The 25520-nt window shown below is 40.4% G+C and overlaps 1 protein-coding gene across 7 annotated transcripts in view; it reads left to right on the top strand.

The window, feature by feature from the left end:
* LOC124413488 (tight junction protein ZO-1) overlaps nt 1–25520 on the top strand; it is a 72937-nt gene that overhangs the window by 4995 nt on the left and 42422 nt on the right. For 5 of the 7 annotated variants that reach the window (XM_046894095.1, XM_046894103.1, XM_046894098.1 and 2 more), the window contains exon 3: nt 14331–14532. In XM_046894095.1, the coding sequence (XP_046750051.1) occupies nt 14331–14532 (202 nt within the window). Of the gene's footprint in view, nt 1–9910; nt 10134–14330; nt 14533–16609; nt 16814–25520 lie in introns of those variants that run through there. The other 2 variants (XM_046894096.1, XM_046894100.1) reach the window with 2 other exon arrangements.

The raw sequence follows: 25520 nt of genomic DNA, 5'->3' as shown, positions 1-25520 counted from the left end.
TGTTAGCTGCATCTGACCCTCATTCTAAGTAAGTAATTCTTCACGGCTAGCTTCGGCATCCTGATCCTAGCTATGTATTCGTTATATGTATGGCTTCTCTTATACTTGCTGCACAGGAAGTGGCGTAAATGATGCGAAACGCAAACGGAGCACAGCCGAAACCCTTCCTTCCGGTTGACGGCTCGTTAAACGGGATTTCTACTCGATTCCCGAGGGACTTTCCTTATGTCCGTGATCTCAGCTTACCCCCCCCCTCCCCCCTCCCCCCGCCCTTAACAAAACTGCAGCCGCGAATCTCGATCTCGCAACAATCGATCGCCTCAAAATTTTGCTGAAAAACAATAAACGTATATCGTCAAGTGAACATTTCGCAATTTTATCTTCTTTTTATCTGATATTCGAGTTCAGATAACGAGACGGTGGTCGCATAATAAATTGTACTTTGAAATGACGATTTCCACATGCAAAGTATAGGAATTTGCGCTTTCTATTGTCAATGCTACGTGTATTACGTATGTATGTATATGTCTATTTATAGTATGCGAAAGGAAAGAAAAATCGGTTAACATTAACCATTATACATCAGTCAAACCCTCTGTCAAACCCACGAAACTATCCGACAGCAATAAGATATAGTCGGTAAATTTTTGAACCGAAAGATGAGTAGCCACGAGGTTGTTCCTTCGCTAACTTCAGAGGCACTTGCTTATTACGAGACTTTTACCTACTCCGTATTTGCACTGACCAAAAGAACTAGTTTACGACACTGGTTTGTTGGCCTCGTGTTTTAACGTCACACTACTAGCGATGATGATAGCGTTCTTACAAGAATCGTATATCATAGATGACGTTGAAACAATGTATACATATATATAGTAGAGTAAGAAAGGCATGTATTACACATGTAGCAAAATTATCACATCGCACTTCTCTTAAAATATCTCTTCGGTCAGTTGAGTGATAAATTCCCCACAAAAAAAAGAAGAAAAAAAAAAAAAGGGGCTAGAATTCTTTTAGATATATCCTTGATCTCTGGTGTGTAAAGAGAGCACGTGTGGATAGTGTTCACTTATATTACGATCAGCAGAATATTTTGTAGATATAAGTCGAAAAAACTCAACTATTCAGTTTACAGCATAATTAATTATTAGTTGTCGTAATCAGAATTGAGGTGTTCAATTTTTTTTTCGTATTATAACAATCCGAACTCGTAAACCTGTAGAAAGTACCGAAACGACGAGTATTTAGAAAATCAAGTCAATTAATATGGAATTTAAGTGTTCTTCGAGTGATATTTTTATTAAATGCCAAATTATCATTCTCGATTTTGAAAAAATAAGTACTTCGTTTACGCACTGCTGGCTTTCTCGTTTGAATTTTGCAAAAATTTTCACCGACTTTTAAGAATCGCTGAGATAAATTACTTAGGTTTTTCCTTGTTGATATTAGACTCACGTTAAGAGAGTCGAAAACTATAAATAATTGAAGCTAAAAACAATTAAAACTAAATTAGATGTGCATGATTGATTACATCTTTTAGCTCTCCGATTTTCTTATGTTGAAGTTGTCGGTGTTTTTTCTTGTTTACTTTTTATCCCTGCTTGATCTTGGTATGTTTTCCAAGTTCAATCTTTCGTAATGGAAGATATAATATCTACACATACACACTGCATTACCTTCAACATGATGTAAGAAAAAATTCATCAGCTGCCTTGTGCATGCCTGTATGTGGATAGAACAGCGTTTCTAGACAGCGCGGTACGCGTTTTTTGTCTATTATATAAACGACGACGATTTATAGCATCGTTAGTTAATACAGGTCTTAATTAATGTCTAGTTCTATTTGATCGATTGATCGCGCTTTCGGAACGTTGTTTGCGGTGACCGGAAATTATTATACTATAGGATACCATCGCAAGGCAAAAGTAAACGAAAGTTCTTATTTCAAGCATTATTTATACTCATTATACGAATGCTCTGTGGCTTGGAAAACTTAAAAATCCTTGATATGGTCATGTGATCGGGAGGATGGGTGACTGCAGGATGAATTTGTGTGTATTTTTCACATTTTGCAACTCAACTCCGTTTTTTTCTTCCCCACGCATGGCTTCTGTGATATATGTGTATGTATGGATATCATTTCTTATGGGGCTTGATGAGCTGTTAGGCGAAATGATCTCTCGTGGGGTATAAACCAAGGCGTTTTTGAACACGTAATGATCCTTATGGTATTCATGTCTACGGATCTTACAACTGGCAAGCTCATGTTGCGACAGTAATTTTAAACCACCTGCATGCGTGGTATTTGGTCTGTACAACGATATCGAGTGACTCTTGCAGCAAACACGTTGTGTACATAGACTTATTCTTACGGGATTTCGATGATAAGCGTTTCGTCGAATGATGGCTTCGGTCTTTTCTTGTAAAAACAACGAGAGTCTCCGTATCCAACTTTAACTTGTCGTTTTTTAACTGCTTGAACAAAAATTCATTGTACGGAAAACACGCCATTAATTTTAAGAGCCAAATTGAAAGTCGCTATCTTTCTGTCCTTAAAATATCGTAAAGAGTTGTTTTTATCGGTTCTTAAGATCGGCTTCGCAGTAGCAGCAGCAGCAGCGGCAGCAGCTTCAAAAGAAGCCTGGAACATTCATGCATTATACATATATACATCCTGACTTTCGAGTAATAAAAATTTATTCGAAATCGTTCTTCACCTTCTCGATCAGCTTGCAGTGCGTGCATGAAAAAGAAGCAGCGCCAAACCGAACGCGAGTTAAGGAAATTTATTGCCTTTCAATTCAATCCTGAATCTATCACGGCTTTTGCTTTAACATACATAATATTCGTTCTCTGACCTTGATATTACTAAATTCATGGTGATTCGCCGATGATTATATATATTTATATATACAGTGAAAGTATTTTCGAAACGTTTGTCGCGTTCTCCTACGGATATTCAGTTCAGACTCGTCGCTGCAAAATATTCGATATAAGTTATTAGGCGAAGAGGACTCGATTTTGCATCCTTTTCAACTTGACAAATTTTTTTTTTTTTTTTTTCAATCTTTTTTCGCGCGAGCCCGTTACGTCATATCGCGATTTTAATATAGACTGTCCGAAATATCGCGTTGCCCAAATTACTGCGACTATAACGATTCGTTTCACCGCTATGATCGCTGCAGGGTTTCACTGGATTGAGAAATCGCGCCAACGCGCGAACAACTCACGATTTAATCTGTCGGTATACTATCATGATACCTTGGTGAATAATATTTAATTACGTGCCCATGAATCCTACATTTTTAATTTCTTACTCCTTGCCGGAAACAGATATTAACGCAGCGTCATGTATCACGAGGCAAAGTGAGAGCAAGCAAAACTGGATTTTATGCCACCAACTCACCTGTGGAAGTGAAAATTTGATTTTATTGGAGGAGGATGTACAAGCGTACAGAGTAAAATGTGAAAGAAATTTAATTGGCTTTACTGCTTGAAGACTTGAAGGTTTTTCATTCTCCCTACAATCAGCCACTTATGCTTACCTCGTTTACTCCTTACCTTGCTTCCAACGGTAGTTGGGATTCCATAGATCTTCCGAGTCTTGTCAGTTACTACAGTGAAAAATCGTTAGAGAGTTGGTATATGCGGCGTGTTACTTGTCAGGGAGACTGACAGGATTCGGTATTGATCTTTGAATCGGTTCTCCTGCAGTCTCGCATTCGCTTTTACTGCGCAAACTAAACAGCTTCGAAAGCTGACGGAACCTTTGGTCGCTTTTCGTGTTGCAGGTTGAGTTTAGCAGTTAGAAAGTTTGAGAGAGAGAGAGAGAGAGAGAGAGAGAGAGAGAAAGAAATAGAAGTGGTTTGAATTCGAACTTAACCGCGTGACTTCAAAGGAAATCAGGGAAATTGACTTTACGCAGTCCACTGGAAGAGCGCTTCGGCTGGTCACGTCAGTTGGATTACGCGAATATTTGGCGCGTAATCCATTTCAACTTTAGAGGGCGAAGACCTCTAGTGCAGCGTCAACGGAAATAATTCACACGGTTTATTTGAGACGGGATCGTAAAGCTCGCAATATGTAATCTAAAGTTTATTATTATCCACCATACTTTTTTCTCACTTAGAGCAGAAATTAATCGTGACGTTTGTTTCATTGTCTTTTTGTGCTGCAGTAATTCAATTCACGCCAATGACTCGCTTTTGAAAAAAATTTGAGCTCGCTTTACTGCTTTTTAATTTACCGGCTTATTGTTGTCGAATTGTTACTGTCGAGCTGGTAATAATATACTCTAAACCCTAAAAGTGACCGCATCAAATATAACTGTAAGAACCTTTCGATAGGAAAACTTTCTACACCAAATATCTGTGATCGGTATTTTACTCAACGACTTACACACAATGAATGTCTCTCGATTCTGGATGTTTCCACTCGAGTTGTTCCACAAGGCTTCTTTTCCCTCCTTCTTCGACGACTTAAATTAATTGACCCAATATCCTTTAGCCTTCGATATCCCAGGAGCTTGAGTCTACATCTGCTTCTTAACATTGGCGAGGACGTTGGCCTCTGTAGGCCGCTGTTTTGTACCTGAGAAATCTTACACTTATAATACTATAAAACGACGGTGTAAAGGGAGAAGCTTACCAAAGGCTGGAGGTAGAACGGGACCGGTCCAAGTATCCCGGTAAAACGGAGCTATTCCCTTAGGGGCCGTTCGAGCCATTTCTGGGTCAGTAAAGATTTCTTTTTCTCTTCATTATACATCGCGAGTCCCGTCGATTCTTTGCAAAAATAAAATGCATTCGCTGTCTTGCGTGTGAAATAATTTCAACTTTGATTTTGAAGTGATTTTGATTATTATCAAGATGATCACCAGAAAACTGGATAAACTCAATTATAACTTTCTCCATCTTTCGCTGTCATTGATATATGTGATTTTTAATCGGTGCTTACACGTTTTTCTTTCAATTTTTCGATTTTGCTACACGTTACCTTTATAACCAATAACGCCTTAGGCCATGCAACCTCACTCGCCGCATGCGCTACATCGGTTGCATATCATTAGGTACGCGTAATTACGCCTAGCTGATCTTACCCGCTCGACAGGAACGGCGTGCGTGTAGTCTGAGTTCAGGATGCCACTTCTTTTTCAAATGATCGAATACATTCTGAAAAAGGAGGGAATTGTGGATTCTTTTTTATAATAAACATAATAAATATGGAACAGAAAATCAAGATTTACTCGCAATACGTGTTCAATGGTAAAGGTATTCGGGAACACTTAGCTGAATATATTCTGATCCTATCTTTTTATTTCTTTTTATTTCGAACCGTCGGTCAGATTAAGTCTGCTAGTTACGTTTTATCGGATGATGACGTTGGACTAGGTCGGAACAATCCCGGATTATCCGATTAAAAACATCAAGAATCACACCCTGCCTGCAGTAGAATTATTGCGGACGCACACCAGCGAGTAGCGAGAGGGAAAGAGAGAAATGGAGAACGAGTAAGAGAGATCGAAAGAGAGAGTGCTACGTGACTGTGCAAGCTATGAGTATATTACGAGGAAGGGAAATATCTCTATAATATTTGCTTTAGACTGAGCTGTTGTCGAGGGTGAATATAGATAGATATTTGCACTGGATGTTAAAAGCTTACAAACATATTACGCAAAGTAGAAGGGTTTTATCCTTCGTGTCCGCTTCTCGAAATACGTTTAAGAAACTTTTCGGAGTTGAAATTTATTAATCAACTTTTTTTTCCAACCGATTCGTGCATTCGTTATACTTATTGTTGTTAATGAAAATTAAACCCGAGCACAAATTTCATGGGTTGTTATTTTTTAATTAAATTAATTGAAACACGACTGCTGATTCACGATACGATTCTGTGGAAAATTAAGATAAAATCTCTCCCGTTCTTTCCGCACGTCGACAAACTTCCCGCAGCATATCTCGTCAATTAAACTTCCCCTTTTGGAATGAGGTTGTATAATATACCGGGTATTGTTATATATCGGTATGATTTCAAAACGAACGACGTATACTGACAATGAATCTTCTTCTATAAAGTTGCCTCTCCAACTTATGTCGCAGTCCTAAAATTGTTTTATCCGGGTAATAATGTTTACGGGCAGTTTGTTGCTGTAGGAGAACGAGAAAATGTTTTTATCTCTTCTAAGTTTGTTTTTTTCTTGTAACCGGCGATGTACTTTGTACGTCAATAATATATATATTATCTTATAATTCGTAAGAATTTTACCAGATATTTTACCAGATGAACATACTTTTAATTTTTGCTTTAATACATTAAATTCTGGTATGAAATTTACAAACAATTAATACAGAACAAAAGGACACCGAGAGAAGAAGAGATGGAAAAATCTTGCTCCGTTTTCCTTCCCTATAACGTCTCGTCAAGAATCCTTATGGGGGAATTCAAGGAATGACGTTTAACTAACTAAACCAGTACACAAACGGTGACCATGCAGGATAGGAACAAGTTGCTGCTGCTGGAATCTCAAGCTTGTGTACGCGTAGGTATTATTATATGGGTGTGTAGAGAGGCTCATTGAGAAACTCACGGGCACAAATCGACACAGTATACCATATAATTCTTGGAAATCGTTATACTTACCTACCGCGGAATCCCGTTTAAATTGACCTATTTTGAAAAGATCAATATGTCATGCATGGCATTTGTAAATGTAGAACGATAAAGGTGAATATTTATGCAAGATTGGGCTAAAATTATCGAATATGAAAAAGAAAACGATGATGATTTTCCGTTGAAAAATCAAACCGAGAAAAAAAGTTCTAAATTTGTATATTTTACTCGTTAATATGAGATACGTAGGTACCGCAAAAATTGAGAAAGTGCGTATAAAAAATTTACAAGTTCGATAAAAGAAGAAGACGAAAGAAAAAAGATTCATCCCTAGGAATATCTCGGTATAAATATACCCGAAAGCAAAATAACGAGACTGCAATGCAGACAAACCGTCAAGAACCTTTGAATTGATGTAACAAATGTTCTGAAAATTTGAATCATTTTAAGACATCCCGCATGCATGCTGCGCCAAGTTTGTGATCCTTGCTTTCTCGTCAATGCGGGCGTCTTTTAAAACTACATATATACAGCTGGTTGTAATTCATCATTTGTGCTTAGCTAGAGGATGCCTTGGTGTACAGTTTGAGATGGATAGGCTTTCGACTAATCGACTGGAGTAGAAACACGAAACGTTATACGTCTATGCACCTTGGTCTATCTATAGATATATACCCCACCGCATTTGTATAGCCTTAAACGCCTGTCTCTCAATACTGTTCACGGATCCGAATCCCGATGCCTTGTTCTTTCGAAATTATCTCTTACTTCATTCGTTCTTCCTCGAATTCGGAAGTTTTCAATTTTTATAACTGACTAATAGATTATATTATATACTTCAAGTTGACCGAGATTGAGTCAGGATTCTGTGTTTTTTTGGAACTTTGGAACTGGGATTTGATATTTATTCTGCGAAAATTATGTTTTATATTCAAATCGAAAAGTAATAGAAGAAAAAAAAATTAAATCCTAATGCAAAAATATCGAATTTATCATTCGACCGTTCTCTACTATATATATATATATATAATTTAAAAGTACGTATATAAATTTTATTAATCATTCAGGGCATCTTAGATTGCAAAAAGTGCGTCAACCACGACAATTCGATTCCCATTGCATTTTCCAGTTCAAAACTGCACCGACTAAAATTCAAAAGACGCGATGAGTCGGATATATACATACCTACGCCGCTATTAAAGTCCCAGAGATATAATATATATCTGTAATCTATGCATCGCTATGCGTCGCGACGTCGCATAGCCGCGTTAACAACGCTGATGCAGAGGGACGCTCGGCGTCTCTTCTCCGCTCTGCAGTCCAGTGTTCAACTCTTCTACATGGAAAGTAGAGTGCGGCGCACGGCGTCGTCGTCTTGATTATACCAACTCCGGTCCAGCTCGGCTCCTCAGCATCTCCTCAAAACTTTGGAGGCGACGGCTGCAGCTACCGACTCTGTTGCTGCTGTGACACCCTCGTTATTTTGAGAAGCGTCGGCAGCCCGCGGCGCCCGCGCGTCGTTTCTTCCGCGCTTATTCTCACTCACTCACTCACTTACTCCGTTTGTCGTCTGCTACTGCTGCTGCAGTTCCGTACGTTTTCCCGTGTTGTATGTGTCGTCGTCCTCGGGTTCAGTCGTCGCGACGCCTTAGCACAGAATCGCGACACTAGCTTCGCGGTGCCTCGAGAATTTCGCGCCATCCTCATTCGGCGATAATTTATTCCCACTGTGCTTAACTTTTCTAATTTTTTATATCGATATCCCAGTTTTCGCTTTTTTTATTCTGCATTTTTTTTAATTCACCATTGTATTATCGGTTCGTCTGCGGGTCAGTTTTGCTGTACGCTTTAGTCATGCTTAGTTAATATTTGTTTAAATAATTGCCTGCATAGTTCCAAGTACACAGTAATCTGTAATAATTATAAAATATTTTAGACATTTCCGAGTGGAAAATTCTTGCTCTAATCTTCGAACGAATATCTAATCACTTCTAAGATGTAGAACTTTTATTCGGTTTCATATTACAGGTATTAGTATAATTGATACCGATTTAATTATCACCTTTGTTATAGTTTGACTTTCTTTAATTATGGACAATTTGAGGAGCGATCAATTCAATGTATATAAATTTACAATTAGACAGCAAGCGGTGTGATTTACGTGTTTAATTTTAATCCCCCTATAATAACGAGAAGAGAACGACCGAAGAGGGGTTTTTAAACCCTCGAGGTAACTAATTCGCTTGTTTATTCTCCAGCTGGCCCTTTTCGCACCAATTATTAAGTGACCGTCGTGCTTTGGAACATGCTAAACGCTTGTTTGTACATCGCGACTTTTATAGATGGCTCGTATAACACGTTGCAATAAATTCTGGTTCACATACACCTAAAATCTTTTTCCCTGAATCGATTATGAATAATTCTTATTTTTCATCGTCATATTGATAACAGTTTGGGTCGATTGTCGTTTCGTGTTTACGTATAATAATAAATTTCCGGTATGAGAAACTATCGGCTCTGTTTACAGTACGCGTCACGCTTTCCATTTATTATTTCATCCTGTACACACACACTCACACGCATATATACATACATATATGGGTATATGACACATCTATTCTTAGCCGTATTATAACAAATAGTTGAAAACCCTTCAAACACAGTGTATCACGGGTCATCATTCCTTAGCGTGGTGATAGAAATTTATTTGGGCCTCTAGACACCGTTCCTATCTCCAGTTCGTTTATTCAGTCGATCTCTATCGCTGACGCGGCTTGAGTGTGTATTGGTATGTACTTGCATACTCATACTATAGATACGTACGTACGTATCCGTGTCGAAAAAAGATCACGAGACGACCGACCAGTCGTGAAATCGTTTAGACCGACATCCGTAATTGTTATAGCCGATAGTCACAACGCGTGCGGTAATAGAGAAACGCGTGTCAGCACGTTTTGTCAGTTGCGATGAAATTTTGTAATTTATTTTTCCTGAATCTTACGTCAACTCATTTCTCGATCTATTTCCTCAATTCTGACGATTAATTGAAGTGTCGAAAAGTCGAGAAAGGAACGTGGAAAATCGATCATGTTCTTATACGAACGTGTCACAGTCATAGTTCGAAGATGTTTTAACGATGAAAATACAGGATTGGTGGCCAAAGTTTTGAAGATCTATAGTTTGCCGGTAACCAGTGTTGGCGTTTTGTAGAATAAATTGATCGAAACACATTCTAAATAACTGCAAACGAATTTGACACACGAAGTGCGAGAGGTGCATGCATTTATTGCCGGAGGCGAAGGAAAGTCATATTGCCTTGATAAGGTGCTCTTCGTCCTTGAGAAGACCAAGATGTACACCAATGATACCCAGCGCTGTTTCTACGCCGGTTACAACACTCTGCCACTTCCTGCCCAGCTGGGTTACTTCGTGCCTTTGAACGCCCTGTACTGCCTTGGCCCACCGAGACCCAGGGGACCACCCTCGACCTCGCAATCGCCCCAATCTTCGTGTCATACCCTTTGGTGAGTTTTAAAATCCTCGCGTGTAACGTGCTGGTGAAATGCTTATAGCCGTTTGGCTTGGGTGCGATTCTCTACAGTCGATCATTTTATTTTGCGAATTTGCGAATAGGTGATTGGTTTTCTGCTGAAAGAAAGAGAATAGAGGCTAGAGAAGAAAAATGCTTGACGAAATATTGTGATAAAATTATCGAAGGGTTGTACAGTTAAGCCTTTTTGCATGTGTCACGGTTTGTTTTCCAACAAGGTAGTGTCGTACTGCATCCCCTGCAAAGCCTTAGGAGAAACACTTCTAAACCGCTCACCGACTTGTAGGTACCTAACTCAATTACGTCTACATATACGCCAATTTATTATCGCGCCCTGGAATTTACTGCACCATCGACGGTTGTTTTGTTTCATATTTTCTCACTCTCTTTAAGCGGCGGATTATTTAGTATCATTAATACGTGTATTCTTCTGTGGTTGTACATATCTTGTTTGTAATATGCTGAATTATAAAACTAAAGATCAGAATATGAAGAAAATATTTAATTTGTTATAACATTCATTGTTGCTTGAACATTTTGTTGCGCTATTATACGAAAATTATGAAAGATAACGGCTAATTGTCTATATTTATAAACATCAAGTCTATACTCTTGGGTTTTTACCTAATTTTAATTGGATTACATAGACTAAGGAAGTATCGAATAGCACGTCGGCGTGATATCGACAGGATTGACAATCTCATTCGTGTCCGTCGTAATCATTTCAATCCACCTCGATCTAATTCTCCTTCGACAAATCCAATATCACACGTTCACTCCCATATTAACGTCAAGATCAGGATGAGAAATCCTGCCACGTCCTTTCTCCAGTTTCCTCTGAATTTCCTCCAGGGACTTTCCCTTGGTCTCAGGAACGAACAGGATAGAAAATACACTAGCGAGCGCCATGAAAGTGCCGAATATCCAGAAGGTCATACTTTCGCCGAGACGGGTCATCATCGTAGGAAAAAGTTTCGTGACGACGAATACCAGAGCCCAGTTAACGCAAAGGGAAATACTGCTCGCCGCACCCTTTGTTTCAGGGGGAAAAAGCTCGCTGATCATCGTCCAAGGTATGGATCCGTAACCGACGGAGAACATTACGACGTAGAGGGTCAAGGAGACCAGCGGTATCCATCCGACACCAGTTACGTCGGTCCCGGAGCTCTTCATCTTAAAGTAGTAACCGAGGGTGGCGAGGCTGATCGCCATCATGGCCGCCGAGACAATTAGCAACGGTCTTCGACCGACTCTGTCGATTATAACCGCGACTAAAACGGACATGACGACCTCGACGATCCCGATGACAACTGTGGCTATAAACGGCTCGATCGAACTGCCGGCCATTTGGAATATCAGGACGGTGTAAGAGAGGACAGCATCGATGCCGGACAACTGTTGGAAGAACATCAAACCCAGACACGCCGTCATCGCCTTTCTTCCCGCCCGCGTTCCCACCAAATCCCTGATTCCGCCATGCTTCGATTGCCGGTGGACCTGGAGACAGGCTACTTCCGATTTTGTGTCAAAGTCAGGTCCTCGCAGTCTAAGCAGCGCCTCGTTGGCCTCGACTCTTCGACCCTGGCGCACCAGCCATGTTGGTGACTCGGTGAGAAAGGGCGACAGGACGAAGAAGAGGAGGATCAGGAGGCCGCAGGAACCGGCGAACGCTCGGTAACTCAGGATCGCGCCAGCTGCGTATGCGTAGAGAATGCCACAGGCGATCAGGATCGCGAAGGACGATGACAACGGACCCCTTACCGAGGTCTCGGCTATCTCGCCGACGTACATTAACGACAGCACGCAAATCGATCCGCAACCAATTCCGGCGAACAATCTACCCGTGTATATGCCCCATATGTCCTTTGCTAGGATGATCATCAACCAAGAGGCCAGGAATGGGATGCTAACTGTCAGTATTGACCTTCGACGACCTATGTAGTCTGCTAATTTACCAGCCGGAAGTGCACCCAGGAACGCACCCATGGCCGCCAACGATGTTATCCACGAACTCTGATCCTCGTTTACGACCACGAACGAATCCTTCGAGGTCAGATAAGGCAGCATTGGTGATGTCCAACCGAGGACGATGCCCAGTTGGAGTGCTGGCAGTCCAGCTATATATATATATATATGTTCGAAAATTTATTTCATCGGGTTATATTACTTTCGCGAACGGTATATAAATTCGTATCGAATTGTTAGATGTATATTTCTGCTAACTCTTCTATCATCTTTTTTATATTTTACATGATCAACTGACCTACTCCCGTTGCGATGTACTGGTACAGTTTTCTACCTTCTCTCAGACTCGTTGATGGCGAAACTCGATTTTGAGGTATTAGCAGTTGCTCAACCGCTTCGACTTCTTCGATCATTTTTTCCTCCTTATTAACTTCGTCGCTTTGTTTGTACAGCAAATTCGGGTCTCGGGGATCCTGGAAATCAGGCCCGTTTGAACAGTATTTTATTTAGTCTGCAGAATTTTGGTCGTTATTCTTCAATCGTTTTTTGCGTCATGCATTTCGTTTTTCTCTAAAGGATTTTATTTACAGGTTGTCTCTTACGTATGTATGGTACATGGGTCGTGTCAAAAATAAAAAATTTCTCACGACTTCTGGAGCCTGTAATGAGTTCTCTGTTCGTTGACTAATCGATTTTTTTTTCTCTTCAAGCAAGGAACTAAATAAAAATAGTTTAATGTTAATGCCCAAGTAACCGAAATCCAAATATCTGCATGCTATGGAATAACACAGAAATTCAACCGAATCAGAAATTGCATGATATACTAATTTGATACTCGAGATATCCTGATTCAAAATTTTGCAGTAAATACTCGTAAAACGAACGGGCAAGAAGATAAAACCATGACCTATTCATACTTCTTATCCAAGACGATTAAATTAGCATATGTCTTATCAAGTTTTGTGTTTGTGTTAATGACGAAGCATAACTTCGTCAAATTTTCATCATATTTTCGTCTAACAGAGACATTTATAGTGATTGTGTTCTATGAATAGCTAGTGAGGTGCGTGGTGCTAAGGTCAGGCGGTCACGTGGTCACGCGTCCTGACATCTCTTTATGAATAGGCTCCTTTTTTCGACTCTCGATCGATAATCCCGAGGTCTAACGATATATTTCGACATTTAAGGTCCACTGGTTGACCTCAATGATGATAAGTAGGCACGCATTACTTATACGATGCATCAAAGATGCAAAAATACCACGTCTGCACAGACTTTGAATGTGTGTGATGTTTAGGGGAAAAAGCAAATGAGATATTTCACTTTTCTCAAATAATACTCCCTTTGAACAACCTGCATCGAACTGTAGTTAAGTTCAAATGGAAACATACATCGTACACACTGACATTTGACTCCATCAATTGAGTTACCGCATCCGCGATTCGACGCAGCTACGAGTATAACGCGTTGGATTATGTCAACTCCTTGGTACCTTCTAAAAATGATGATAGACAACAAACCCGATGAATTAAAATATTGCAAATACTCGTGGTTCAAATTACTCATCAAACTTTGTCTTTGATTATCTTGACACCCACTTTTCTCAGTCAATTACACTGATAACGAATACGAGGATGATTTCTCCCCCCTCGATTTATACTGAACGGTAACTGATTCGTCAGGATTGGTCATCGCTGCCGCACTGAAGAAGTAATTAAACACGGTTAACTCGCAGGGGCTCATCGTAAGTTTGTTTGATGGTGTCGAGTAAAAAGTGCCTGTGCAACTTGTACTCAAACGTGCAACTTCGGTAAATCGACAGTGATTTAATAGTGCTATACTATAACTACAAAACAAAATTCTACACAAATGTTATGCAGCATTGGTATACACTCGGTACATACTATCAGCTGAATCGACGTCGTGGCGCAGATCATTTCTTGGTCTCTCGACACGTGTTCTACCATTCTGTTGCAGGTAAACCGTGAAACTAGCAGTTCAAGAAATCATCAACTTTGCTTCACCTTTTGATATTGCATGTACACTACATGCGGGGAAAAAGCCTCCCTCGAGTCTTTATGGTGTTAATGATCACTGTTCACCCAAAAAATCGCCAACTTAACGATCATTAAATTAGTTATTTAATTAAAATGGAAGGAAACTCTCGCGAGTTTAATTATACTTATAGAAAAGTTTTCTTCTTCAGCGCAGAAGTCGAGTCCAGGAGGTGCAGCAGCGTTGTGGGATTCCCTGAGCCTCATCGGGGCCACTCAGTGTCTCCGGCACCCTCGTCGTCGCCGCCACCTCCACCGCCCCCGAATCAAAGGGCGTCCTACGCGCACCCCAACGTCATCTCCGCCGCGTCTGACCCCATCCTCGAGGTGCTTGATGAGCCCGTCGACGAACCGGTTAGTATACACTTTTCCTACTTTTGTCAAATTCTACGGGTATGTGTACCACGATGATTGTCGTCAAGTATATGACCAGGAATCATCATCGAGACGTTACATTTACTTGATCACGTTGGAGTGCAGACGAGTTTTTTTTTTTTATACATTTCCGAATAATAAAATTGTACTTACCGATCTCGAAGGCTGAAGTAATATTTCGAAAATTTATATTCTCTGCGAGTTTCAAAGCTTGGATTTTAAGTACGAAATGCTTGTCAGTCATGCACGTGCAACTCGACACCCTCGTGGTTTCTGGTTATTATTAATGGCACGTGTGTAACACGTATCTGAATGTGAAATAGCTTGAATGCACGGCTTATCGACCGCGTAGTCGATACAGGTTTTCACCTACTTACCGAGTACCGAGTTCCTTCCTTCTTTCGTTCCTCGGCTCTCTATACTTACCACTCACCGATGCGCGAGCTTGACTTACCACTATAGAGAAAGTGGGAACCTGCAGTGGAGGTCGATGATTGTATTCACCTGAAAGATGTCTCTGATAATCTTGCGTCTGACTGCCTGTATATATACATTCAAATCATCCTTAATCGTATTCTGGTTGATATCTGTAGTTCATCTGAGATTGTTGAAATATATCTATCACAAAGGTCACCTCGCTGTGCGATCTAGGGTTAACAGAGTCAGAAAGTGTGACGTTAGACGAGAATGAAGAAACAGAAATAAAAGGTCTCAGACCGAACCCGGGTTTATTGGTAGTTGATTATTTTTTTCTCATCTTCTTTATCCGGAGTTTATACAAGATTCTTTCAAATACACACGTAGAATGTACCGTAGTATCATTTGTTTCTCAGAGGTGCGTCTAAAAATGTTGAAACGAGTCTTAAAATAATACGGTAAAATTTCTTCTTTCATTTATTATTTCAATTCTCACATGTGCAACGAGTTACGATTTTCAATAAGGACTGCATCTATTCCCGCGGTTCAAAAACCGCTTGCTAATAACGTTAGTGCGTTTGTATACATATACGCAGACACGTGAATAGGTATAAGAAGAGTTGGTATAACACGCGAAGGGCTTCGACAACTATAATCCAATTCTCCAAGTTTCCCTGTCTCTATACGACGATTGTATGACGCGCAAAGTTTACACAGCGACTGTGTTTCTCTGTTACTGTAGTTTGTACAAATTTTATTGCGCCAAAAACCGCGACTGAAACTAATCAATTCCTATAAATCAAATGTCGATAGTAAGAAGAATCGTAAAATCAACTTGCCCCACACACAAACACATGAAAATTATAAGAAATTGATATTTTCAATAAAGTTTATACAGGCACCTTAGTCGAAGATCATGTATGGAATAAGTTATGCCATGCATCGGTAATTGTCGAATGCATACCTACGCGCTGCAGCATGCAACGATGGAATTCTGGGCGTATGAGGAAGTGGCGAACCTCGATCCGTTCCGGATTAACCAATTAAGTGTATACCTACTAGATTTCTGTATATCGCGTCGATGTAGGTATGCGTACTTGAGACGGGATTACGGTGCTGCACTAGGAATAGTTGAACTAGCCTCTCGCGTCGGCGCCATTGGATTAGAATAAGGCATGAACGTGTGTGCAACGCATGTGTGTGTGCATGGTGCTGTATTTATACATACGTACACTTGTATGTGTAAATAAATGTTCGGAACGACTGCAATCGTTGCCGTACGAAGAGACAGATAACAACTATGGATCCGCCCCCGTTGGTTCATGTTCATACGTAGACCGTTCGTTCGCGCCCCATTCGATTATCGGGTGCAGGAATTTAGTCGGGAAGCCTCGACGAACGCGAACTGGTCATTTTTCTACACGCAGTTTACCTCTATCAGCTAAAGATGACGGTTTGAAAAGAAGAGAAACGTTTCTTTATCTAATTCTTATATATCTTTTTTTACTTTCTTCAATTTTCTCGCAGTTCGAACGGTAACTATTGTACATTGTTGGAAATTTAGAATTTGAGTCACGCCGCGGAAAGAAAATCTAATTCAGTGTTAAAACGGGTCGATAAAATTAAAGTAGTACCTACAGACGATCGAAACGCGATGAAGATTTTTCGAAAAATCTTTCGGACAAGAAACAAACGCACTTCAAAGAAAAAAGCGGGCGATCGTACTTCGAATAAACGACGATCAAACACCACCAAGACTTACGGTGGTCCTCCCCATCTTCCGCGAGACGATTTCCTCTTAGGTGGAGGTGGAAGCACCAGGAGAAACCGGCGCAGACACAGGGTATGTCATCCGTCGCTTCTTGCTTTGTTTTACTGGCGTTGTTGGGCTTTTTAGTTCGTCGTTTTTCTGTTATAGATTTGGAAATTCAAAGTAATCATCATTTGTTAAATACAGGATATTGAACTTGACGCTCGAGAATTTCTCCAAGTTTTTTCATTACAATGAACAACAAAGTATTTTCACTGCTCGGACAAATGATTTTCAATTCATTTTGAAGTACCATTATTTAGGGATTAGTGCCGAATTTATAATACCGAATCTCATTTATCTTATTCGGGAATGTGAATTTCTGCATCATGCTGTTTAATAGTTTAATAATTGGAATGGGACGATCGCGTTTTATGGTTCGCTTCGTCTCTGTCGGCTTCGAATACGCCCAAAAGCATTTACTGATAATTTACGCTAATCTGCTATTCTCAAGTTTCATTCGTTCGTTCGTTCGTTTAGTCTGCGGCATGTGTTCTTCTGTCTGTATGTATATGAAGATATAGTTACGCGAAAGCTGTTACTTAGCATATATCGTGCACGCCCATTGCGTGTTTCAACAGAAGTGCGTTAGCGTTGCTATTTCCTTGCTGATCTCTTTCAGTTTCTCACATCTTTGCAGCTTAGCCTGTAAATATTAATATATTATATGTAGGTACTTGTTATACAAGTAAAGAAAGAAGTTTTTTGCGAGCTAGTTTAGAGAAAAAATCATTCACATGTAACTATATACATACTTATATTACATAAGTATCTGTAATCCGAGATGGTGAAATTGAACGTTTCAAGCAGCGTGCTGTAATGAGAAAATTCGATAGTTTTCTCTCCTTTTTTCTGAAATTAAACAATCCGAGTTAATCAGTTTAAAATTAAAAATTACGAGAAGATCTTGTTTTTCTTATGTTTTTATCTAAATACGGACGATTCTCACGATCTTAATCGAACCGAAGCATTCTTGGGACTTTTTTACCGAACGTATTTAACGTATTCGTCACGCCGCAGGCATGCGTATAAGCTTTAGATCGGGAACCTGTTTTATTTAAGAGCAGAAATTCTCCCACACTTATACACGTTCGATATTTATCTATAAGTTTAAATTTAAGTCTGATGAAGGAGATTTGAAAAAAATATCTAACGTGCAAAGAAATTTTAGACTTGAGTATCATGTTTCTTGTTTTTTGCAACGTGATTTTTTTTTGCAACCCCGCACTATATGCCATTCTAGTATAATTATTGTCTACAAAAATAGGCGAATAATATCACCGCGTATAAGAACGGATGTATAATTCCCCGAGTAATTGAGGCGTTTATTCTTTTGTTTAGCGTATTTGTAAAAAGTTGCAAATTGCATTTCCGCTCCCATAAACTCTATGACCACCTTCTTTCTGTAACCAACTGCCACACTTCACGCCCTTCGGTACTACTTTGACTTAAACAAAGAGCCACGTTCCCACGGGAGGGTGCCGAGACAATGAACGTCCGGCCTTGACATTGCGCTCTTCCACTTTTCTCCATTATAATTAAATAACGGAAGAGACTGACGTGCTTAAAGCGTGAAATTTCCATCCAAACACGTCAATTTGAAGAAAATGAAACGCGTTATTAATCGAAGTCCGACATAAAGATCAAACCAATTGAAAATCGGGATAAGATTTATGCGAATATGTTTATTTATCTATCTCTCTGATTTTCCAATCGTAAAATACGAAAGTGACAATTGAGTGCCCCTTTATTCAATAAAATTTCCATATTCTGCTATATAATCTATTCGAAAATCGTGTAATTATCATCAATCTCTTGAGTCATCCTACTTCTTGGGACGAAGAATTAACCTCTCGCTTTTACGTTGCTCGTTACTTACGCTCGCGCGTATATTTCATTCATTGATCTGCACCAGCAACAGCAGTTGCGGTGCGCTCGCTCACTCGAAGGCGAATCTCAAATCCATTCGCAGAGTTCCAAACATTTAGAGAAATGGAGAGAACGACGAAATGACAATGACGTTGAAAATTGCGGGAGACCATATGCATACCTATTCGTACCTAATGCATGGATTACAAATCCATTATCCATTGATACGATCTCGATCTAATCGATGTTCACTCCAAAGCTAAAACGATCAGTGACCCGATTTCCGGCGAAAAAAAATTCTTCGTATTAATTTCTCGTCGTTTCATTGGGAGGATCTTGAAGTACCTTTGTTCTACCATTTTCTGTACATAACCGACACTAAGCGGAGGCGAAGAACAGCGAGGAACAAATGCGTTTCTTGTCGTCGAAGAGGGAGGTGACCAGGATAGGAACAGTGGGGTGCATTGTACGCAACTCTTGCTAATCAGCGAGTTCTGACGCCCTCGTGTAGTGTCTGCCCACTTGAAGTACTGTATACGTGCTTTTACCTTATGGAACTACCTAAGAAGTAGACGGAACGGCTAGGGCTGAGGAGGCGAAGCAGAGGATGAAGAAGAGGACCAAAGAAGAAGAGAAGGACGCGCTCGCGTAAGAGGCGCGTGCAAGTGTAGAATGGTGTTCACTCGGCTGCAGTCCAACTGCATTCCTTCACCTCCGCCCTCCTCTGCAGCACGCCATTACTCGTTCTCCACTCTACGGGCGGGTAAGACGAAGAACAAGAATAAGAAGAAGAAGATGAAGAAGAAGGAGAAGAAAGATAAAGAGAATGAACGCACATTTAGTCTCGTGCACATGGGACATGTCCTCCGGGTTTGTAGCCTGGACACCCTTCGACCCTCGCCGCCACGCGGTTTCTCTTATAAATATTGAACGACCTTAGCCCTAAGCCGTGTATAACTCTGTGTCACGGACCTCGAGGACGTTGTCGGTAGATGTATAAGGAAAAGGTCGTTGCTTTCGGATTCGGGACAAGAGTTGAAACACCTCTTATAATTCCTACGGTTATACTCTCGTTCTTCGAACCTCTCGACTGACCCTTGCCAAGGTCGTGTTATGACATTCGCGGCAGCCTTTCCTCTCCCTCCTCAACTTCGTATCATCAATTTTCAACCCATTTGTGCCTGACTCTGACTGCCCAGATCTTCCTCCCTCTAATGCTTCTTTAGTAGCTTTTTCATGACCACTCGGCCACGCCTCTCACATCAATTTCCCATCTTTTACCCAGTGTAACATTTTTTCTTTGCGCACCCATAGTGTGCTCTCTCTCTCTCTCTCTCTCTCTCTTTTTTTTTCTCTATACATATACATATCTGTAAGTGGCATACCACCGCTAATAGACGATCGTCAATTTCATTTGAGAATCGCTAGGCTTGCTAAAAATTCTTGAACAACCAGTAGTTTGAGAACCCTGTCAGTGTTCTCCAGCAGTAGCCGGGTAATATGCCATTCCGGTGGTTAAGAATAAGAAAAAGAAACGAGAAATCGATCGAGTATTACCAATCACCGCTATACACTCTACACCGCGCGCCCGGCCTTTTGTCGAGATACTACCTGCTAGTATAGTGGGGGCATAGGTATTATGGCAATGCAATGAAGGTAGCAATTACCTATCGTAAAATATTTGCGGCCAACGCGGACAGCTAGCTCTGCAGCTGCGGTATTTGAACTGATCTGCTGCAGCATTGCGCATTTTCTTGTATGATGTACCATACCTAAGCTATACGTATACATCCTGGTTGTACATATATACATAAACATATATGTATACACATACACACACACACATACACATATTTTATACCCACTGATGTCTGCACCACATCAATACTCTCTCTGCAGGACAATGATACGTACCATTGGCATCTGCACCACGTGACTTGACTCACATCTCTTTGTTCGATATTTTTCAGTGAAGTGTGTGTGTGTGCGCAGTGTTAAATGAAGTATTTGAGTGAAAAATTTCGAAATATTTCATTAGGTCCGTCAGATAGAATATTGAAAAAAATAATGGACAGGTATTTTTTATTTCTGCAAAGATATAGCAAGTTGGATTCAGCACATTGTCACGCCACACATCAATTTCGAACTGCTAGGTATATATTTGTTAGTGGACATTGAATTGAAAAAAGAAAATCTAATTTCTCAATGAAATATCGAATTCTTGTCAGATTTGTTCGAAATATGATAATTTCCTTATTTTTGTTGGGAAATTCTCTTAGTAGTTTCAGTAATTGTATAGTATAGAACGAGTGTAAAATCGCGAATGAAAATATTAATCTCACAGGAATACGTAGACTATTCGCAGCAAGCCTCATATACCTATACGGGCATATATACAGTATTCTACACTCAGGGGTACATGAAGCACGGTAATTGAAGAGATATGCGCTGTGTTTCGAACCGCGTTCCACAGTCTTTTCCCCTTTTATTTATCGATATAATATATACATACTTCTTTATGCACCGCACCGTATGAAAATACTCTCGCACTGAGATTGCAATGTGCTTGGTAATTTCGAACACGTGCTGCTCCACAACACACATGCGTTATATTAACTTGGGACCAACTTACTATTATATTCTTATTGTTAGGTGATTTTTCTTGAAACGAGCAAATCATCGTGTGGATTATGTGTGGAAAATGTATATATATATATATATATGTGTGTGTGTGTGTGTGTGTAACAAAGTCAGGCAATCGTACCAGTGAACTACTCTGGTTCTCGAGAATTAAGTCACTTTTCATTCGACCCTTCTCTTCGCGGACAGCCTATACTACGACAACTTCTTGATTTTATTCCTGTTTTGTTCTGTTCGAGACTCGGCTTGAAATCTTCCCTTCTTCTGATCCCTCGTCTTCGATAACGTTGAAATATATATATATATATAGTATACATATACTGTGTGTTAAAAATAAAAATAAAAATAAAACCAAGAGTCATGCGTTGCTCGCTTCAGCTGCTGACTGGAGAAGCAGAGTAGTTGCATGGCTATAATCCGTGCAGGAATTACAGATTGGGAATATTTTACGACGGTTCGTTCGGTCGCGCTATTATGTTATATGTCAGTCGTAAAATTTAAACAGCCGCAACGATCTGCAAGTACATTGAAGGGAAGTAGAAGTTAAAAAGAAAAAGTAACTCCGGATGAATTATAGCGCGATTGATTGATCGTACAGGCAAATCAATACCTCTGCGGCATTCCTTCTATCCCTTCCGTTTGGTTTTATATCTTTTGACCTAAATTGAGTCGGGAATGACGCTCGAGCGAATCAGAAAAAACGCCAAAGTAACCGCAGTATAGGAACGAACGACAAGGGACGGATCGCGTATATCCTGTTCACTCGAATTGGTGAACTTTTTAAGATTTAAAGGGCTCCAAACCCGTTTGACTGGCCTCTCCGTTTCACTGAACCAGCATCGAGAGAGAAATAAGCTACCCATATGCAGTCCATTTCCAGCCACACACTCTTGCTTGAATTTAATGGATACTGGGTATGGCGCATCGTCGACGTGTCAAAAACGACCGTTTCTTGTTCATTCAAAGTGCTTGATTATTCACGCGATTTCAATTATTTCTTTTGGATGGAAAGTTATGCGACTTCCCTGAGGTCCCCTGAGGTCCCCTGAGGTTCCCTGAGGTGAGAATCTCTGATGCACTTTCTTGTGTCTGAAATATTAATTTACTCAATTTCAAAGTTTAGTATAATCATTGTCGGGATTCAGTGATTATGAACCATTTTTATTCAAGTAAAGAACCGTAATTTGGGTACATAAAAATTTTCCTTGATACCGATGTCGATCGAGCCAGTCAATTGCGTATAGTATACGCTACAGTATAAGGTATGCATATATGGGTAAAGAAACCAGACAGCTGAAAAAGTCCAGTGAAAGAGAAAATTTTTGGAGAGAGAGAAGCGGTTCTATGGTTTAATCTGAAAATGACGTTTGTTCCGCTACTGCCGCACTGCGTTTCCGTTAACCACCATCTTCTGCCATTCGTGCATGACCGTCTTCTGCTCCCCTCAAGTGCCTTTTTGCTTTCGCTTTCTCTCTCTGTCTTTCTCACTCTCTCTCTCTCTCTCTAAAATCTGCTGTGAATTACTTAGATAAATTTGGTTTTGGAGTGACTTAGAAAAAATTCATCAAATATGTTGTGAAATTTACACAAATAGCCTTTTTTATCTCCACAAAATTTCACAAAGATATTTTCGTGAGCCACTGGTAACTGCATGGTTACTCTTTAAGAGGAAAGGGCTCGTGGTGTGCGTGAACCTTAACGTGCAACTTGGCCGGGTTAGGGCGGAGTTAAGGTAGAAGAAATGAGCTACCTGTAGGACCTTAGGAGTCAGGCGGAAGCTGAACCTGCGCGAAGGGTCTTCAGCTCCTACCTGACTTACGCAAAAAGTATATATATATATATACACAAATATCTTTGTTTTCTAAAAATGAGAAGAAAAAAATTTTTTGTGAAGATGCGGAATTTTCCACACCACCTGCTAAGTAGATGCGTCATCTTATCTAACCTTCGAAGCTTCATACGAAATATGACTAGTCTTATTTTTACTAAGCACGTATGCGACAAGTGCAGTGAAGATAATTATGTGCTTGGACGACAAGAGGTGATAGAATCTCAGATCCGACTAGCGGTGATTTGGAATTTTTGAAACTCGATAGACGACGTCGTCGGTCGGTATCGTGTCGCAACTTTTGTGAAATACGAAGCCCATATGCACTAATTGTGTACGACGTACGGTCAGTTGTACGGCACTCTTTGTGAATACCGGCTACCGTCACTGTTTCGTGCTATTTAAACTGTAGTAAAACGGTTGAAAAAAATTTCACTTCAAGTCGAAGAATAAAAGTGAAGAAGCTGAGACTGAACAACTACAAACCCGTACTGTAAAGAAAGTATAACTTTTATCCTCGCGTGGACAAGCAACTCTGTTTCCTGAGGACATGTGAGAAATCATTACGTATACCTATGCATGTGTATGATATAATACACATGCAGTAATGATACTCTCAGTGGATCAGAGGGACACCTGAATGGTTGGTAATTGTCTGTAGGTACCCGAATGGACGTGGAGTAGTAAAATTGGACATTGGTAGGTATAATACTGGAACCGTAAAGGCGTGTAATTTCGTGGAGTGCGTAACGCGTAAACCACAAATCGGAGTAGAGAGGGAAGAGACCAGGAAGAGTAAACCATATACCTAGAGGACCTCCTTTCTCTCGCTGCAAGTGTATAGTATTTCCCGAGAGTGACCGTGAATTCAGAAACAAATCTACGACCGGTTCGGTTCGTCGTACTTTGGCGTTATATAGTATACGTAGGCACCTCCTCATCCTCCTTCTTCTCTCGTAGTAAAACTCGAAATACGATCTCCCCCGACCGTTGATCGGCAACCGTTCTGTGCCGGCCTCTACCTGGAGGCTCGTGAAGTGGAAAGACCTCGTGCCAGGCCCTCTGTGGCCTCAGTAAACCGGTGTCGGCCTCCAGCCTCTCAACTAGCATCAAACCTTCTACTCCGGAGTGCATGGACGGTTCCTCTGGCTGGCGGCAGCGTTGCCAGGTCTTACGAGAAGGATCGGTCCGGATATTCCTCGATTTTGTCGTATTCATTCGGGATTCAACCGACTTTTAGACACCAACGATCCATAGTTCGGTATCCGGGAATCAATAGCGTTGGACCTGATAAACTATCGAATCGTTTGGCGGTTTGCATCATGTTACTACACACGTCCAGTTACTGGTGTGTAATTTCGTCTGTATTGTGCGGTTGAAAGGTGCAGTGATAAAGTTTTTCTTCAGCCGTTATCGATTGTAAAAGTAGGGAAGAAAAATCCCTGATTTTGATCAGACATTTCCTTGTTGTTGTTGTTGTTGTTGTTGGTGTTTGGCATGCGTGTTTATTGCAATGGTCAAACGTCACAATCTCCCGTCATTGTTACGCTCTATAAATCCAATCAGTAAGTGAACGTACATTGTGAAGCAATTGCGATAATTGGAGTAAAGATACCTATAGATGAATTAAACGGCGGTAAAAACGAAAAGGGATAATAAAAATCGTGAAAACGACTGTTAACTTTTATTACCAAAGCCAGATACCTGCTCACCTACGCGAGCGAAAAGGTGGATATAACGCACAGGTGTGGTGTAGTCGTTGCCTAGACTTATACCTGTACAGGAAACTACTACTATACAGGTGATTTTGTCGGAAGAGAAATATCATGGATGCTGTGTAGTAGACTCGTGGCGTGACTTACGCACTAAACCGCGTAACGCGCCAGTGGAATTCACGGCATGTTTTATTATCATCATCATTCGCGTGTAGAAAGTTGAGGCGTGGATTTCACGATATTCACGTTCATTCGAAGTCGTGCCAAACGCACGTTTATGGGAATTTCATTTTTTTTTGTGTTTTTCTTTTTTTTTTTTTATTCTTTCACGAAGAATCTCTTGATGGATGGAACGGAGTGATGACAAGAATGATGAAATATTGGAGTTAAGGTTGTCTGGTTGGAGCAACGTGGAAGTAGTTTTAAACTGATTTTGGAGAGAGAGTGAGAACACTCTAAACACCCTGTAGTAGTTTCTGCCAACGACTGCAGTCAGAAGTAAATTTAACGATTTCGTCCTCGTCCGGTAGCTGTACCTTGAAATACAGCCAATTTCTCAATCGTCGAAAGTGATGAGCTCTCAATTTGCACCAACAAGGGGCGTCAGGAGGTCGTAAAATTTCATCGTTTTATTTGTTTCTTTCACTGCGAGTCGTGACGTAGAGCAGTATCTTCGTTATGACGTGTC

The sequence above is a fragment of the Diprion similis genome, chromosome 12 (assembly GCF_021155765.1).
Source record: "Diprion similis isolate iyDipSimi1 chromosome 12, iyDipSimi1.1, whole genome shotgun sequence".
Lineage (NCBI taxonomy): Eukaryota > Metazoa > Arthropoda > Insecta > Hymenoptera > Diprionidae > Diprion > Diprion similis.
Note: the sequence above shows the minus strand (reverse complement) of the source record. Positions and strands in the feature narration are given on the sequence as shown.